This window comes from Quercus suber, unplaced genomic scaffold (assembly GCF_002906115.3).
Source record: "Quercus suber isolate HL8 unplaced genomic scaffold, Cork oak 2.0 scaffold_122, whole genome shotgun sequence".
Taxonomy (NCBI): domain Eukaryota; kingdom Viridiplantae; phylum Streptophyta; class Magnoliopsida; order Fagales; family Fagaceae; genus Quercus; species Quercus suber.
In genome coordinates, this window is record NW_027069587.1 from 1292157 (window position 1) to 1312336 (window position 20180).

Genomic DNA, 20180 nt, shown 5'->3' on the forward strand with positions numbered 1-20180 from the left:
TTTATTTACAGTATTTTCAACAAAAATTTTCAATAAAAAGTAATGAACACGAAGTTGGTTTAATCTAAGCAGATCAAACAACCTAATTTTAAGGTGTAATTTACATTATTACTAAATTAAAAATAAAAAAGACTGGTCACATACACCCTCTCTATAAAAAAAACTATCAGTCCCAATAGCCAAGGTGTGCAACTCATACCCTAAAAATAGAGGATATTTGATGATGATTGTTAACGATAATTGTTTTTCTTCTTTGGGTAGACAAGATTCGAATGTCAAATATTTTATTTAATAACAAGAGATTTTAACTAATTAGAACACACTTTTTTTTATTTATTGAGTCATTCAAGACTTGTGAGCAACTTGGATTAATTGGTGTAGACTGTAGACGGTAGAGTACACCATTCAATCAAATGAGAATTATTACATATTTTGGGATGGAAGCATTACTCCCAAACAATTTAATAATTTTCTCAAGTGCCAGCCTAGCAGCGCCTTTACAGATATTCCAGCATAAAATATTTGTCATCCTGACAGAAGTTGCATATTAATATTAGGGCACCATTTTGCCACAACTTGTCCATATGATGAGTTGTGAGTGGTGTTGTGAATCCACTGTACATTAGATATTCAGCTGTTGCAGGAACAGGAAGTCCCCAAGCAGCTTGCGCGCACACATACATATACGCACAAGAGAGAGAGCAAAGACCTTTTCCTCGAATGACATTTTTTTATCTGCAACAATGGACTCGATGAATTTAAGCTCAAGAAATTGCGGTGCAAGCTTCAACTTGTTTGCTTCGGCTTCCTTCAATAACCTAGAAACGTAGAGAGAGCAATAACATTAGTCATTTCTGAAGTATCATATGCATGTCCTTTAAACTGAAAAGTGAACGGAACATTCACCGGTAGAAATCTATATCGGCTAAACTTTTTTCCCAAGCCATGTACATCTTGTTCTCAATTTCTTGCTGCTTCATAAGTATTTTGCTCATATTTGCACTCTTCTCAGCTTCACTACCTCGATAGCCTTTTTTATATTTATCTCTACCTCTTTCTCAACCACTTTCAGTTTCTCAATAGCAATTACAACCTAACAAAGTAACATCAACATAAAACATAGAATGATGCACTCTATTAACTTCTGAGGCTTTTTACATAATAAATTATCCAATATGTTTGTCACTGACTGGTTGTGGGTGCAAACACATGCATGAGCAGCAATTGGGTATAAGGAAAAAAGCTTGTGAGGTTAGTGCTCGACTGCTCGTTGGACCAAGGCTAATTGGTTTAAACTGTTTAAAGGACATTAAAAACGCATTTAATTTGTAAAGAATCGGCATATCTAGAATCATATTTTGCGTGTGTGTCTATTTCCTTTGCTTAACTAACAGAGGAATTTTTTTTTAAAAAAAGTAAAAGGACATTCTCTTGTATTCAGGAAAAAGAAACTGAACCTTAGTGCGTTCCTCTTCCATCTGTTCAAAATTGCGTCTTATGCTTTCCGGGATGATTGGCTTTGTAACGCGAACACTCATGATTTCAATACCTGGAGCATAACGTGTGTAGTCACCTTGGAGAGCATCTTTCATCTTTTCAGCAATCTGTGCGAGTTACACGCTTTATAAATATAACATGAAATAAATAATAGTAAATTACAATTTACTCATCTGTGATTTGGTTGAAATTTAAATTACTTATGGTTTAAAATTTAACACTCTACCCACATGTGGTTAGCTTAGTTAGAGTCTTTGAACTCACCTCTCTTAAAAACAATGCTAAGTATGTAATTTTGCTCAAGTTTTATGTTTCTCTCCTCCAAAAAAATATAAAAATACAACATCAAATAAAATAAAAAAGAATCTAGCAGAACACTTGTATCATAGAATTTCAAACCATAGGTAACAAACTTAAATTTCGGTCAAACCTCAGTGGGTTAAAACGTTAAATTTTAAACCATAGATAGTCAACTTCAATTTCAATCAAACCACATATGTGTAAGTTGTAATTTACCCAATAAACAAATAGAAAAAGATTTGATAACCACTGCACTGCGCGCGGTACCAAAATGTTACACAACTATATGAAGTATAGTAAGCAGCTCTTTAATAATGCTGGCAACTTAACACCAACATAGATTCCCGTAGAGAAATAATCCTTGGAAGTGTACATGGCACAACTTTAAGTTTAAGATTTCAATATGCTAAACAATCTATCAAATTAAACTACTAAAGCAAAAGAAGAAAAGTACAGTACTTTAATAGCACTTGGAAGACTTCTTATAGTGTAAAGCTAAACTACAAGCTCCCAAAATATGTTCGTTTATGGCTTTAAAGGGTATGTTTTCTTTAGCATCCATACTGTTGTAGATAGAGATATATACTTGGATAGGTTGTAATGACAATATATAAATTTGGAGATTATTCATTTGTGTAAACTAATAAAGTGAAAATTCTAAATTCAAGTTTTTCGATCGGTCGAAGATTTGCTCGATCGATCGAAGTGATCAAGGAATTTGATTTGGAGCTTCTGCCTCTCTCGATTGATGTTCGATTCTTCTTCAATTGGTCGAAAAGAACCTTTGATTAATGTTCAATTCTTTCGATCAATTGAAGCTAGTAAAAACTGAATTTCTACAGAATTTTTTGGTAACTGTTCAGAACATTTGAAAAGGTTTTAATTAAGCCTTGTGGACAGTTTTATGAAACATTTTTTAGCTCTTCATTGGTGCCTTTTGAAGGGTTATAACTCTATGGGTATAAATAGTGGTTCATGTTCACTAATAACCAATTTTTTCTCTCTCGAAAATCAATATCTAAGAAACACAAGAAATCCTGAATGTATTCTCCAAAAATTGCTATTTGTAAAACCCAACAAACTTGGTTGTATCTTGAGGACAAATTTGTGATAATCCTAGGGCAACAATAATGTGGGGCAAATATTGTCTAAGGATAACAATTTTGTGCCTCCAAGTTATCTAATTTTCTATTTCTCTTGTGTTCACTTTGTTCTTTCTTAATTACTTGTGTATTATTCCTAACAATCTTAGACAATATTTGTTACAATGGAAGGAGCAAGTGATGTTATAACATTGAAGATGTTGAATCATGAATTGGTGAAATTGGATCGCTTTTATGGAACCAATTTCGCTCGGTGGAAAGATAAGATGAAATTTCTACTCACTGTACTGAAACTTTTGAATCAGTCCAACCAAGATAGAACTTAGAGATTGCTAGCGTTCTATCTAACTGATAGGAGAGTTCTATGTCTTGGACCTAAATTTGATGCCTTTTCCTAGTGCAAGTGATGAAGATAGTGATGAGATCAAGGCATAAAGAAAGAAACAGGAGGAAGATGAACTGATTTGTAGAGGACACATTCTCAACACACTTTTGGATCAGCTCTATGATCTCTACACATCAATGAAGTCACCGAATGAGATTTGGAATACTTTGGAGGCAAAGTACAAAACTAAGAAGATAGGTATGAATAAATTTATTATTCAAAAGTACTTTAATTATAAAATGATTGATTATATCTCAGTTTTGGATTAGGTGCATGAGTTACAAATTTTGATCAATAAACTTCGTGATTTATTAATCAATATTCTTGAATCAGTCCAAGTAAGTGCAATTATTTCAAAACTGTAAGGTTGAATTATATCAATCATTTTGTTGGTTTTATTCCGTGTCAATTTGCTTGTAATTTAGCATTTAAAAACCTTGTATTTAGGTGGGAATTATGTAAGGGTAGTGTGTGAGAGAGTGTAAAAAAAGCTTAAAAGTGTGCAACTCAGCAAGGCCTCACGACTGGATCTCGCGGTTGGCTCGTGGCTTGCAAGTTGCCAAAGGAGGCACACATGTGAAGCATGCAGAAGAGCTGAAGAGTCACGCCAGCTGGAGTAATACAGGACAAAGCTTCCAGTCTGGCCAAGCCATTAACTTGCGACTTAGACTCGCGACTCAGTCAAGTCGCGAGGCCAAGTTGCCAGACTACTCTGTTTGGGAAAAACTGACTTTTCGCATTCCAAACAAACACCAATATAAATACCCCTTATACCCACAAAATGTAGAGAGCTTCCAGAGAGAATTTTGAAAGAGAAACCCTAGAGAAAAACAAGATTGACTCATCCACAATCTTCATCCTTGTTTCTCCAAATTCTTCTACTCTCACCCTCTCCATTGTTACATCCTTGAGAGGTACATTTGGCCAAATCCTTATTTTACCATACCCATATCTGTGAGAATGTTATTTGGTGCTTGGGAAACAGTTAGGAATGGACCAATTGATATTGGTTGATGCTATGGGCTATAGCGGAATCTGGTAAGCTAGAGAAGACAAAAGTTCGACGCAACCTTGTTAGAGCAAGAAGCTTAGAGGGCTTAAGTACACTGAGTAGATTAGGCTTAGAGGGTCTTTTGCTATTCATGTATCCCAACTTAATTCTCTAGTGGATTATTGACCGCTTGGAGGGCGGCGGAGAGGTTTTATGCTAAGGACTTCGGTTTCTTCTTCGACAACACATCGATGTGTTGTCTTTGTGTTTGCATCTCTCTTCCCTTAATCTTTGCCTTTTAATTATTGTTGTGGTTGTAATTAATTATGATTTAGATTGTTTTATCAATTCTGTTGTAGCTTATTTTCATATTCCGCATATACATTGTTTGATAATAAGCTTGAATTGGTAATTTGTAATTTGAGAGTCTAAACGTTCAAGGTGTTTTACACACTATTTGAACATTCAACCAAGTTAGAATAATTTTGATAGTTGTTTTAAACGTTTGAAAATGTTTTAAGTCTTATGAATGGTTTTATGAAACATTTTAACTCTCTATTGGTGTCCTTTGATGGGTTATAACCCTATGGGTATAAATAGTGGTTCATGTTCACTTGATAACCAATTCTTTTCTTTTCCAAAAATCAATTTCTAAGAAACACAAGAAATCCTGTAGATATTCTCCAAAAATTGCTATTTATAGAACCCACTAAACATGGTTGTATCATGGGGACAAATTTGTAATAACCCTTTAGCAACAATAGTGTGAGGGCAAATATTGTCTAAAGATAATAATTTTGTGCCTCCAAGTTATCTAATTTTCTGTCTGTCTTTTATGTCCACTTTGTTCTTTTTTGATTACTTTGTGTATTATTCCTAGCACATACCTGATTGAAAACATCAATGTAAACTTGCTGAAGAGAATGAGAGCTGCAGAACTGATTGATCTTGTGACGAATTTTGTCATATATCCAAATATTGTCATACTGCACCTCATAGTTCAGCAGAGTGTCATGCACATCGTCCTTCTGAAGCCGGTTAACAACCTGAAAAGGCATTATAATCAGTGCGTAGAACTTGAGCATTTCAAACCTTAGACCACTTGTAAACCATAATGTTAATAAACAGCAACATCTAGTAGCTGTACCCAGCAACATCTACTAGAGGTGGCCAAGGCCCCCCAAACATTTTGCAAAATAGCCATTTTACCATATGATGCAACTATACTTACAAGTAGCTCATTGGAAAAATAAAACTTGGCCCCTTCAATTTGTTATTAAATGTCTAAATTCTTTTTTTTTGTAAGTATAATAAACAAATAAATTAAGAAATAATCATCTTATAATATATGTCAAGAGTGACGAGATATATATATATATATATATATTTATATTAGGTTATAAATAGCATTACTAATTTTTTTTTGGGTGTGTACGTAAAATATAATAATATATTTCCAAGTGTAATACTTTTTTTTCTTCTTATTTCATGTAATTTTCCATCATTTTAACCACATATCTATAATTTATAATTGATTTAATTACAATTTTTGGTTGTTAGCAAGTTGTTAATAAAACCGTGTTTCATTTAATATTTAGGTAGCTTATAAATGATAAGAGTACATGCATAATATACAATGATATAGTACATCTAAAAAATAATTCAAAATGTCGGTTCTAGTCATTTAATATTCAGGTAGCTTATAAATGATAGAGTACATATAGTATATTTAAAAAATAATTCAAAATGTGGGTTCTAATTAGCTTAACTAGTAAAATCTTCTTTTTTAATACATTTTTTTGAGAAATAAATCTCTAATGGTTGAATAAGAGATTTGAGATTTAATCCTTACTTACACCAGAAACTGATTAATGTTATAGTTTGATGATAAAGAGCTATCATTAAGAGTAAACGTCAGAGGTTGAAACTCTCTAAAAAAAACTTCAAAATAGAGCCACACACACACACACACACACACACACACACACACACATATATATATAGTTTAGTTAATTGTGGCAAAAAGAAAATATTTCTGGCTGCACCTCTATCTTCTCAAAGTTGATCATGACACCTCCTTTTGTACCACAAGGAAAATCCCTAACCTGCAATTATACTCACAAGAAAGATTTGAGCATTAGACTGACAAGACGAAATTCCTCAATCTTCATAACATCGAATTCCACCTGATTTGTCTGAAGGGTTACTTGAACAGACTCATCATGGGTTATAAAAGGCAGCTTCAAATGAAAACCTAAAAATTAAGTGCATGCAGAAATTTCATAAGTTCTAGGAAAGCAACTACTGAATGAAAATCATAAAGAAAGGACCGTAGTCAAAATTGGATCTGTAATCGTCTTTAGAAGGGCACCTCCTCTCCAGTAAACCCCAACATGGCCTTCTGGAACTTGGTGCAGAATGGAAAAACATTCCTGATAGTTGATGATGATGGAATCACTATCTGCAAAATCTATATTCATGTCAGCTGAGATGTACTCAAATAAAATCATATAAACACTTATTCCAGCTACTGAGATGAATATTGAAATAAGAATCACTTTCACGAAACAAAATGCGAGCTTAAAGCTGAAAGCCTGAAACACATAATAAAACAGATGATATGAGCTATTAAATAAATATAAAATCAATGAAAGATTGTGATTTGAAATATTCATTTTGCTTTAGAATATAGTTTGATAATACCATGGCAAAGATGGCGATGAAGGATAATACGACTGTGAGAATTGCTGAGAAACCTTCACCGCCTTGACGAGGCTGTGGAATTACAGGTCTCGGTTGACGTATGTTCATAATGGCGGTTGGCTGTTGGCTATTATTGCACAGAGACAGTCTGTGAAAGATTAACAATTTAGTTGCTTTTATTTACGGGAAATGTTAACGAGTGCCGTTGGGGCATTAGTTAAGAATCCATTTTAAGAAAGTTTTGACATCACTTTTATGGAAAATTAAAAAAACTGTCAAAACATTAATTGCTTTTTTTTCTTTTCCCATAAAAACTTTCTTTAATTGGATTGTTAACCAATGCCCTACGGCACTCGTTAACATGACCCTTTATTTATTTCTTTTTTTCTGCCATGAGATAAACTACTCATTAATTGGTGGATTTTCTGTCATGAGTCCACGTGGAGGTTGCCTGTACATTTTCCCTCCAACAAAAAAAAATAAATAGTCCCTTGCTCATATATATGAGTCCAAATCTTCTGTTCCACTATTCTTGCTCCACACTATACTCCACCAATAAATACTTGTCATGTGTTCACCTAATTAATTAAATACTACTATTAATTAATAACTGTAGAATTATAAGTCAATAATAATAGTATTTAATTAATTAGGTGAACACGTGGCAAGTATTTATTGGTGGAGTATAGAATGGAACAGAAAAAGTGGAATAGAAGATTTGGACTCCATATATATGGCACGCTGCACGCTCAGGCCAAAGCCAATCAGTCAAACCTTGGGTTAGCGCTACAGATTGATTGACAGTAACCAATACTATGTTGACAATATTTTTCCTAAGGGAAATTTAACGAGTGTCGTTAGGGCATTAGTTAAAAATCTATTTTAAGAAAGTTTTGACATCACTTTTATGAGAAATAAAAAAGGCTGTCAAAACATTAATTGTTTTTTTTTTTCTTTTCCCATAAAACTTTCTTTAATTGGATTGTTAACCAATGTCCTATGACACTCGTTAACATGACCCATTTTTCTAATACTCTCCTAATAAATTTTAAATAGTAGGTCGCTATTAGTAGTTATAGGTGGATAAAAAAGTAATTTAAATTATGAGATTCAAACTAAAACAAAAAACAACTTACCACCTATAATTTATTGCAAAAATATTGTGAACATAGTACCTTTCGTACCCAAACTATCAACTCTTAACCAATCCATTGATGTATAAATAAGTATATACTAAGATATGTTGTAATAATATACATGTGTAGAGAATATATCATTTGAATAAGATGATAAGTAAAAAATCATGTTTAAGGATTTCAACCAATTGAAAATCCTGTTTGACCAATCAAATCGATGGTGGAATTTTTCTAGGCAATCTACTTCTCTCGATTTCTATTTGATTCATGATTGACTGGTCAAAAGTCAAAAAAAAAATTTCTGCAAAAATTTCTGGCAATTGTTCTGATCATCTCAAAAGGTTTCAAATACCTTGTGAACATTTAAATAAACTGATGTAACTCTCCATTGGTACCTATTGAAGGGTAATAAATTATTGAGTATAAATAGTAGTTCATATTCATCTGGTAATTAGTTCCTTCTCTCTCAAATCTTTGTATAGACACAAGAAATCCAATGGGTCTTATGCGAAATTCTTATTTGTAGAATCCAATAAACTTGGTTATATTCTAAGGAAAAATTTGTAATAACCATTTATCAACTCTTGTGTGAGAGGCAAATATTATCTAAGGATAACATTTTATTGTGCTTCCAAGTTATCAAATTTTTTGTTTGCTTATTGAGTTCACTTTGTTCTTTCATTATTACTCCTTGAGTTTCCAACAATCTTAGACAATATTTCCTACAATGGAAGAAGTAAATGATGTTACAACTTTGAATATGTTGAATCATGAATTGGTGAAATTAGATTGCTTTGATGGAACCAATTTCACTTGGTGGAAAGACAAGATGAAATTCTTACTCACTACACTAAAAAATTTCTATGGCCTGGACTCGAATTTGATGTCTTTTCCAACTGCAAGTGATGAAGATAGTGATGAGATCAAGGCACAAAGAAAGAAATGAGAGGAAGCCAAACTTATTAGTAGAAGACACATTCTTAACACTTTTTCAGATTGTCTTTATGATCTCTTCACACCAATGAAATCACCTATCAATGAAAGATTGTGATTTGAAATATTCATTTTGCTTTAGAATATAGTTTGATAATACCATGGCAAAGATGGCGATGAAGGATAATACGACTGTGAGAATTGCTGAGAAACCTTCACCACCTTGACGAGGCTGTGGAATTACGGGTCTCGGTTGACGTATGTTCATAATGGCGGTTGGCTGTTGGCTATTATTGCACAGAGACAGTCTGTGAAAGATTAACAATTTAGTTGCTTTTATTTATGGGAAATGTTAACGAGTGCAGTTGGGGCATTAGTTAAGAATCCATTTTAAGAAAATTTTGACATCACTTTTATGAGAAATTAAAAAAGCTGTCAAAACATTAATTGCTTTTTTTTCTTTTCCCATAAAAACTTTCTTTAATTGGATTGTTAACCAATGCCCTACGGCACTCGTTAACATGACCCTTTATTTATTTCTTTTTTTCTGCCATGAGATAAACTACTCATTAATTGGTTGATTTTTTGTCATGAGTCCACGTGGAGGTTGCCTGTTCATTTTCCCTCCAACAAAAAAAATAAATAGTCCCTTGCTCATATATATGAGTCCAAATCTTCTGTTCCACTGTTCCTGCTCCACACTATACTCCACCAATAAATACTTGTCATGTGTTCACCTAATTAATTAAATACTACTATTAATTAATAACTGTAGAATTAATAAGTCAATAATAATAGTATTTAATTAATTAGGTGAACACGTGGCAAGTATTTATTAGTGGAGTATAGAATGGAACAGAAAAAGTGGAACAGAAGATTTGGACTCCATATATATGGCACGCTGCACGCCCAGGCGAAAGCCAATCAGTCAAACCTTGGGTTAGCACTACAGATTGATTGACAGTAACCAATACTATGTTGACAATATTTTTCCTAAGGAAAATTTAACGAGTGCCGTTAGGGTATTAGTTAAGAATCAATTTTAAGAAAGTTTTGACATCACTTTTATGGAAAATAAAAAAGGCTGTCAAAACATTAATTGTTTTTTTTTCTTTTCCCATAAAACTTTCTTTAATTGGATTGTTAACCAATATCCTATGACACTCGTTAACATGACCCATTTTTCTAATACTCTCATAATAAATTTTAAATAGTAGGTTGCTATTAGTGGTTATAGGTGGATAAAAAAGTAATTTAAATTATGAGATTCAAACTAAAACAAAAAAACAACTTACCACCTATAATTTATTGCAAAAATATTGTGAACATAGTACCTTTCGTACCCAAACTATCAACTCTTAACCAATCCATTGATGTATAAATAAGTATATACAAAGATATGTTGTAATAATATACATGTGTAGAGAATATATCATTTGAATAAGATGATAAGTAAAAAATCATGTTTAAGGATTTCAACCAGTTGAAAATCTTGTTTGACCAATCAAATCGATGGTGGAATTTTTCTAGGCAATCTACTTCTCTCGATTTCTATTTGATTCATGATTGACTGGTCAAAAGTCAAAAAAAAAAAATTTCAGCAAAAATTTCTAGCAATTGTTCTGATAATCTCAAAAGGTTTCAAATACCTTGTGAACATTTAAATAAACTGATGTAACTCTCCATTGGTACGTATTGAAGGGTAATAAATTATTGAGTATAAATAGTAGTTCATATTCATCTGGTAATTAGTTCCTTCTCTCTCAAATCTTTGTACAGACACAAGAAATCCAATGGGTCTTATGCGAAATTCTTATTTGTAGAATCCAATAAACTTGGTTATATTCTAAGGAAAAATTTGTAATAACCATTTATCAACTCTTGTGTGAGAGGCAAATATTATCTAAGGATAGCATTTTATTGTGCTTCCAAGTTATCAAATTTTTTGTTTGCTTATTGAGTTCACTTTGTTCTTTCATTATTACTCCTTGAGTTTCCAACAATCTTAGACAATACTTCCTACAATGGAAGAAGTAAATGATGTTACAACTTTGAATATGTTGAATCATGAATTGGTGAAATTAGATTGCTTTGATGGAACCAATTTCACTTGGTGGAAAGACAAGATGAAATTCTTACTCACTACACTAAAAAATTTCTATGGCCTGGACTCGAATTTGATGTCTTTTCCAACTGCAAGTGATGAAGATAGTGATGAGATCAAGGCACAAAGAAAGAAATGAGAGGAAGCCAAACTTATTAGTAGAAGACACATTCTTAACACTTTTTCAGATTGTCTTTATGATCTCTTCACACCAATGAAATCACCAAAGGAGATTTGGAATGCTTTAAAAGCAAAGTACAAACTGAGAAGATAGATACAAAAAAATTTGTTATTCAAAAGTACTTTAATTTTAAGATGAATGATAATATCTTAGTTTTGGATCATGTGCATGAGTTGCAGATTATGGTCAACAAAACTATTTTTATTTATCAATTAATATTCCTGAATCATTTCAAGTGGGTGCAATTATTGCAAAACTCCTTAAAATTATCAATCTTTTTTTTTATTAACCATGATTAAACCGTGGTGAAGATAATTTTTAAAAAAATATTTGGAATATATTGTTACTAATATTAACAGAGGGGGTGGAGTGTTATTTATTTATTTTTTAAAAAAATTATTAACAAGGAGAAATTTTTTATTAACCATGATAAGTTTTTTTTTTTTCAATTTTTTAAAACTGGACTTTTAGTGACGAATTTTTTCGTCACTGAAAATACATTTTGTTGTAGTTATATGGTTTGAAATAAAGAATGAACTTTTCTTTAATTTTTAAATTAATTGTTTTATTAAAGAATATATTTTTTAAAAATTCAATATGAATTTTGCTTTTTCTTGTTAATTTTTCAACGAGTTGTGGAGAGATTTATCATTACAAGTCTTTTGGTACTTGATAAACTTTGCATTTCTATTATAAAATTATCAATTATATTTATACTAACCATGATTAAATTTTGGTAAAGAGAATTCTTTTAAAAAAAAATTGGAATATATTGATACTAATATTAACAGAATGGGTGGAGTGTTATTTATTTCAAACCTGAAGGGAGGAGAGAATTTTTTTCCCTTCAGGAAGGTTTGAAATAAAGAATTAAATTTTCTTTATTTCTTATTCTCAAATTCTAAAATTAATTGTTTTAATCAAAGAGTATTTTGAAAAAATTCAATATGAATTTTGCTTTTTCTTTTTTAAACAAGCTGTGGAGAGATTTGTTGTTGCAAATCTTTTGGTGCTTGATAAACTTTGCATTTCTATTCTAAAATACAAACCATGATTAAACTTTGGTGAAAGAGAATTTAAAAAAGAAAAAGGGAATATATAGTCACTAATATTAACAGAAGTGGTGGAGTGTTATTTATTTCAAACATCAAGGGAAGAGAGTGTGTTTTTTTTTCCTTCAGGTGTGGTTTGAAATAAAGAATTAACTTTTCTTTATTTCTTATCCTCTAATTCTTAAATTTATTGTTTTAATTAAAGGGTATTTAAAATTTTTCAATATAGATTTTTTTTTCCTTTTTTCAACAAGTTGTGGAGAGATTTGTCATTGCAAGTCTTTTGATGCATGATAAACTTTGCATTTCTATTCCAAAACTATCAATTATATTTTTACTAACTATGATTAAACTTTGATGCAAAGACTTTTTTAAAAATTGGAAACTATTGTTACCAGTATTAACAGAAGGAACAGAGTGTTATTTATTTCAAACCTCAATAGAGGAGTGTGTTTTTATCCTTCAAGTATAGGCTGCAGTGTAATTCTTCCAAACTTCAAGGATGGGTAGTATAGTTAGCCACTTTGATATAAAATTTAGGAAAATATGTTTTGAGAAAACTAAGTGTCTACTTAGCACTAATCAAAATTAAGGTAAAAGATGTAAGTTACCATAAAAACAAAATTCTTCGTTTAACTTTTTTCGGTAATAAATTCTTTGTTTAATTACATTCTTTATAATAATAATAATAATAATAAGGCTAAAATGTAAAGCTTGCTTTCTAAGTTTCTTTATAATTCATTTCAGTCTTCTAACTTTGTTTTCGTTTATTTCAGTCCTTTAAATATCAAATTTATTCAATTAGAGTTTTTCAGTCCTTTAAGTTGCATTTTATAAATAATAATAATAATAATAGTGATGGTTACATTATTACATCGGCGGAAAATCAACCAATACGAGGATTTAGAATTTAGACTCAACCCATACAACGAAAAATCAACCATGGATTACCTCATATTCTCATGTACGCATGTCATACATGTGTGTACTTGGAGGATTTAGAATTTAGACTCAATATATTTAATAGGGTATTAAGAATGTCACATGGATCAAAAGTAAGAGTAGCAATTGGGATGATTGGGTGAGATTTGAATTGGTCACAATTCTTGAAAAACTATGAGATGATTGATACAGTAGGAATACAATAGTTTTTTTTTTTTTTTTTTAATGACATAGGAGAACTTCACTCAGATTAGTTGCACGTCACAGGGCATACTGTACAACAATCTTCACTGTTAATCAAACTCCTACAGGTAATTGACCCCACCCGCCAGAACCAGTTACCAGGTAATCCAGGGGCTTTTCACCCCTGATGGGCTAAGCAGTTTATCCTCATGTCTAGGAGGCAAATTATACAATAGTTAATTGAACCTTATCTGACTTCTCAGTCCTTAAAAAGAGTCCTTGTTGAAATACATTCCCTAGAAAAAGGATCCAACATATCCAAATTATCTTCTTTTGAAACTTTCAAACCTTCCAAAACACTTACCTACATATTTCACGATGATTTTCATTTCGAAAGAGAAGAAAAATAAAAAATCTGGATTCTTAGAAGAGGTGGATTTGAATACACCACCATCTCGTTCAAAAATTTAAATTTGAATGGGATCAGGAAATTTCGGCATACTCAGACCAGTGAACTGTCTTGGATTCTCTAGTTTTTGCTTGGCTATTTCCTTGTTAGCTTCACTGGTCATCAGAATAGTTGGTGGCTGGTGGTGGATATTGGGTTGTCCAGCTCCATCCTCTTCCCCATCGATAACTTGATTGTCCTCTTCATCATCATCACTGAACTTGGACCAGCTGGGGCTTTCCTTTTCTCTGTTTGATTTTTGGTGCAATTGCACGCATCCATGGACCAAATTGAAATTCATCCCCATCTGTTGACAGAAAACCCTTATGTACCTTTTGACACTCCTGATCTTGATGGCCAAGTATACCACACCTACAACAAAAGGTAGGCAGCCTTTCATACTTAAAGAACACCCAACCTTTCTCCGCCCCTTCAATATGAATCATTTTTCCTCTCATAAGGGGTTTAGTAACATCAATGTCAACCCGAATCCTAAGGAAGGGGCCCCCAGCAAATCAACTCTTTGGGGCATCAACCAAAATCGGAACACCAATCTCATTTGCAATCCGGATACCAACAGATGCGTTCATACTTTTAATGGGAAATTTGAAGACCCAAATCCAAAATTAGAGTATTGGAAGGAAGCATTACCTGGACTAAGATCACCTTTAAATATACAGCTAATTTATTATCTTAGGCTCCGCATCATTTGGAAATATTAGCCTTTTACTAAAAAATTATACTAGGTAATTGATGTCGTACATTTTGGTTTGTACCCATTTCACATTTTAGAATATTGTGTAATATTCCCAAAGAGTTGCATTCTCTAATAGGTATAGCAGACTTCTTTTGCACAGAGTTGCATTCTCTAATAGGTATAGCTAGGGGTGGCAATTTTTATCCATATCCATGAACCCACTCATTACCCACCTTATTTGGATAAGTCGTAACCCAACCCATTTGAATATTTGGGTTATATGGGTAAAAACCCATTTGGTTATTTAATTAGATGGGTCTAAATGGATAATCCACTAATACCCACTAAAACCATCTAAAATTTAAATTTAAATAAGCCCACAAATACCCATTCAACCCTTCTAAAATCTAAAACTTAAATAAACAATATAACCTCTAGATTTCTAAGCCAAAACATTTGGCCCTCAAGCCCACTCTCCTTAAACACTTTCCCTCAGATTTTCTCAGTAACCAAACAAAAGAGCAAATCTGAGCCTCACAACCTTCAAGTCTGCAAAGAATAAATACCTGTGGCCTGCTGGTGTCATGAGTGGAATTCTAACTAAAAAGTCACAGGTTCAAGGTCCGGTACATGAATCTGAAACTATAGATTTTCCTCAAAATGAAAATACCTCTCTTTTCCCGGAATCCATTTTTTATCCCTCACTAGCAATAATTCCTTTTAAGTTATAAAGTTCAAAAATCCATTTATCAGAGTCTATTCTATTAAACCAATCCCCAGTTATCATTATACTGTTTCACATTTTATACCTCTTAATGCATGGTCCCTCCATATCTAACTCAAATCACTAAATGGACGTGAAAATACAGACCTGGGACTGGGATCCTATTGCTATTATATAGTATACTGGTGAAATCAGTTTTGCAGACTTGAAGGTTGTGAGAGTCAGATTTGCCCTTTTCTTCAACTTCAAGGGTATGTTTTGACAACTTCAACTTATTAGTACCAATTTCATTCAAAGTAGGAAATCAGGGTGTTCCATTATACGAAAGATCTTAAAAGGGTTATTTGAGCTGTGTGTAGCAACTTTTATAGAAGTCTGCTATACCATATAGCAGACTTCTTTTGCACTGACATAATCTATGTATTACAAAACTATTCACCAACACCAAAGTGTATCAACAACACATGTTAATCATATCCTTCTAAAACCATGATCAAGCCTACTTCTAAAAATAAGACCATTCAAACCTAATAATAAACTTGAAGAAAATAAAAACACGAGCAACAAAATCAACTTTAAAGAATAAAAACGCAAAAATTGGGTGTGAAAGGGAGGAATCAAACTCTGAATTTTACTATACATATCATGAACTCAAATCACATGTATCTAATGCTTATTAGGCAAAGATTGAATTTTCCAAAAAAGTTGGAGGCTCTATAAATTAATCTAAGAATAGGCATTAGGACAAACTTCAATAAAAAAAATAAAAAAATAAAAAATTTAAAAAGAAGGTAAAAGAGAATAACTCTCTTTCATGCTGAACCTTAACCAAATATGGAAAAGCTTAAATTCCCTAGAAAAATTTTAATGGGAAGGCACATACCTTATGAAGCTTCTTCCTTCATCCTTTTGATTCAATAGGAAAGCGTCTCAGCATGAAAAATAATTTGTAAGCATTGGCTATGTCAATCCACCAGGAGAAAGTGCACAAATAAAACTCCAAAGAAAGACAAGGAACACCAACAACTACCAAATATGATGCAAAAAACTCACCTTCCACCATACAGCAAGAACCCTAATGCAGCTATGATTGACACAACTGGAGTAAAAAAATAACTTGGAAAATAAGTGTGATGATTAATGAAAGAAGCAATACTCAGAATGTACAATATATATTTTGATATGAAAAACGAATTTTCAATCTCCAGGAAATCTGAAGTAAACATTTTTCTTTGGAAAGCTGAAGTCTAACCTGCAATAAATATTTTCCCAATGAATTCTACAACACTGTTGTCATCAATCCAAAGGTATACCCAGATGCAAACCCGAAGTAAGAACCTCACTTTCGTTAAATTCTTAAGATCATGAAAGTAATATTACATTTCTATAGTGGCTCTCAAAGGCTGCTTAGTACTGTTTATGCTAGGATGAGTGGCTGACATGAGCTTAGTGACAAAAGGAAAGAACGTTATTCATTCTAGCTAGTTTGACTTATTTTAAAAATAAAATAAAATAAAATAAAAATGAAAAGAAAAGAAAATATGAACTCCCATCCAAAAGGATCAACAGAATAGTACAGCCTACATTCTAAAGTGCTTTTCAATTCTAGAAGGCTTGCTCAACGTTCTTCGTCTTTTTCCTTTTTATTTTCTTGCAATTATTTGAGTACAATTATGCTCCATACATGTATATTTTGAGGGAAAAAAAAATCGATGTGATTCTCCATCTTTGTGATTATTAATCATATAAACAAAAGAACATCTAAGTTAAAAAGTTAGCAATTTTAGATAATGAATGTGCAAAAGAACATGATTTTATTCGTTCAAAACTGCTTATGAGTAGAAGTGAGTTTTAGTTATTTCCATTACTTTTACCTCATACTTCTCAGAAACTAGGAAGCACTCTTACTGCACTAAACTTGAAAACCAATGCAGATGCAAAGTATGAGGTAGAAGGCCAATGTTTATTTAAAGATAACCCATTTTTTCTAGCTTAAAACAACACTCTTTAGTGATGAAGAGAAAATTTTCCCCATAATTAATCAGATATGAACAACTAATGCAAGCTTTTTACTTATCAATGCAAAAGCCCACCTGTCAAAATCCGATTTTTTTTTTTTCCTCTCATGAATGCATTTCAATAACTACTACTTTCCAAGCATAACATCACACACAATTTCGTTCACACATCAAAATAACAGAAAACAGTATCAACAAACCCCTAGAATTTCAACAAGCAAAGTATTTCAGATGCAATTCCATCAATCAACAGGCATTAGCTCATCGATCGGAAACGGAGAGAGAGAGACTTACATGGATATCTCGGGAGAGAGGATGCGAGCAGAGCACACCAGTGCAAGTCCGATCTGAATCCTTTAGTAATGATTTGAAATACTTCATCAAAAATCGAACTTGTATCCTTCCATCCCTGAAGATTTGAAAAAATCAAAATAAGAAACTAGAGAGAAAGAATGGGGGTGATGAAGAGGGAAGAGAGAGTCACGGAACTTAGAGAGAAGAAAAGAAGAGAATGAAGGTAAGGCGGCTGTAGTGAGAAATGTAGAGATCAGTTTTTTTTTTTTTAATTATAATAATTTAATGTAAAAAACGATTTAGTTTTTATATGTTATAAGGAGACAGAAAATTTAAATTCTTTTAGTAGGGTTCGAACTCAAAAGCGAAAAAAAAAATATTGATTTGTTAAAAAAAAAAAAATCAAATAGCCCTCTAGTTGCATTTCTAAATACGGATATTATTTTCAAAACGCAGTTATAGGTTAACTATATCCATGTTTTATAAACGCAACTATAGACTTAAACTATAACTACGTTTTAAAAACATGACTATAGATTAAATCTATAGTCGCATTTTTGTATATATGGCTATAGGGTCCTCCTTTAATTTTCTTTTTCTTTTTTTTTTAAGTTAGATCTATAGCCACATTTTAAAACACGACTATAGACTTTTGATAAAGTAAAATAGAGAAAAAGAATATAGGTGACCGATCTTAACTAATTCGTTGAAGATTCATAGCCAATTTTAGAATTTTAAGATTAAGGCTTTGTTGTTGTTGTTGTATATAACTCATTGCATGAAACACCTATAAGAGCCAAAAAATTGGCAGACTTCCCAAAAATTTTGTTTAAATGAAACACCTTCTGAAAGCCTCAACCAACATTTACAATCCCTTCCAACACCACACCAAACCCCACCCCCCCCCCCCCCACAAAAAAAAAATAATAAAATAATCAGCATAAAATAATATTAAAAAAAAAAGACATTTTCATTTTTTTTTAATTCTATTAAAATAAAATAAGATAATTAAATTAAAAAAATTATTTCTTTCATTATTCTTTTTCTGAAGAACATGTTCATGTTCCTTGTTCATCCCAAAAATTTTCTTGAGAAACAATCACACAAAAAAACCCAAAAAATTCAGCTCAAAAATGAAATCATAAATCTCAAAGCCCTCATTTTCAACCCCAGCAAAATCATCAAATCCCCAAGTCATAAGCCCAAAAAGTTCAAAACCAGAAAATCATCAAATCCCAGAAGCCTCCTCTTGCATTTGCCTCTAGATCTGCTCTGCATCAACTCGAAGAAGATCCGGCTCCTACAAGTTTTTGTATCAAAATTTTCTCACACAACAAAACAAAAGCACAGAGAGAGAGAGAGAAAACCAAAACCTTTTGGAGACAATCGAGATTGAAGGAGAGGAGCTCGGAGAAGTAAGGTTGTTGAGCGGAGGAGGAGGAGGCGGAAGCGAAGGCGAGAGAGATGAGGCTCGACAGCGACGACGGCATCGTTTCCTCTGCTGCATTTTTCGAGTCCATTTCCAAAGAAGATCTACTCCGATCGATGAGCTCTGAGAATCCGATTGACGGCGTCGTTTCCTCTTTGGATTTGTGATTATATTTTTTGGGTTGTTGCTGGTTTTGCTGAAGATGGATTGATGGGTTTGTGTTTGTATTTTTGCTGGATTTGTGTTTGTGTTCTTGCTGGATTTGTCAGCATTTGTATTTGTATTTGTGTTTGTGTTCGTGTTCTTACTGGATTTGTGTTTGTATTCTTGCTTAATCTTGTGTTTGTTTTTAAAAAAAAAAAAAAAAAAAAAAGAGAGAAAATGTCAAATAAAGGGCTCAGAAAATGCAGCAAAGGAGCAAATCTTCTTGGGAGCATTTACGCCTTTTAATCTGCATTTACGCCTGCAGATCTTATTATTCTTATTCTGAGTCCATTTCCAAAGTAGGGGTGTGACCCAACCCACGAACACGACATGAACCCGACATGGGTTTTTTTGGGTTAGAGTTAGGCCTTAATGGGTTTGGGTCATAAATAGGTCGACCCGAAAGCGACACGATAAGAAACGTGTCATAAGCGGGTTAACCTGCGTAACCCGCAATAGATACATTTGACACGCTAATTTATTTGTGTCAACCCGAAATAACCCACTTAACACAACCCGTTTAACTCGTATAACAAATAAATATTTATTTTATTTTAGATATGTCAAATACGTTTTATATCCAACATATATTTTAAATCTAAAAAGAAAAGTGAGTAATTACAAAAATTTACAAGAGATATAATTGGAAATTGAAACTTTACAAACCCTAGAACTACTAATACTTTTTTTTTTTTGGGCATAGAACTTGCACAAATGAAATTTGATGAGCTTGTGGAAGATGTTATGAATTTGGACATCAACAAAGAATCTATGGATGATAATCGTGGTCATAGTCAGGATTAGTCTACTGTTTGCCAAATTCTTTCAATATTGATACTTAGTATTTGGCAAGTTT

General features: G+C 32.4%; 1 protein-coding gene and 1 pseudogene across 2 annotated transcripts; both read right to left on the reverse strand.

The window, feature by feature from the left end:
- Nucleotides 1–302: 302 nt before the first annotated feature.
- On the reverse strand, nt 303–7087 carry LOC111985888 (uncharacterized; annotated as a pseudogene).
- Nucleotides 7088–14035: 6948 nt separating this feature from the next.
- LOC136061106 (uncharacterized) lies at nt 14036–19942 on the reverse strand. Of its 2 annotated transcripts, none has more exons than XM_065775941.1 (5): nt 19065–19942; nt 17692–17806; nt 16433–16478; nt 16263–16339; nt 14036–14330 (listed from the first exon to the last, which is right to left on the reverse strand). In XM_065775941.1, exons 1-4 carry the CDS (start codon nt 19209–19211, stop codon nt 16294–16296), a joined length of 354 nt encoding a protein of 117 aa, XP_065632013.1. In that variant the 5' UTR covers nt 19212–19942; the 3' UTR covers nt 14036–14330; nt 16263–16293. The 2 variants fall into 2 exon arrangements, with proteins under 2 accessions (XP_065632013.1, XP_065632015.1); XM_065775943.1 differs by having other exon boundaries at nt 16263–16285; nt 19065–19933.
- Nucleotides 19943–20180: the final 238 nt, after the last annotated feature.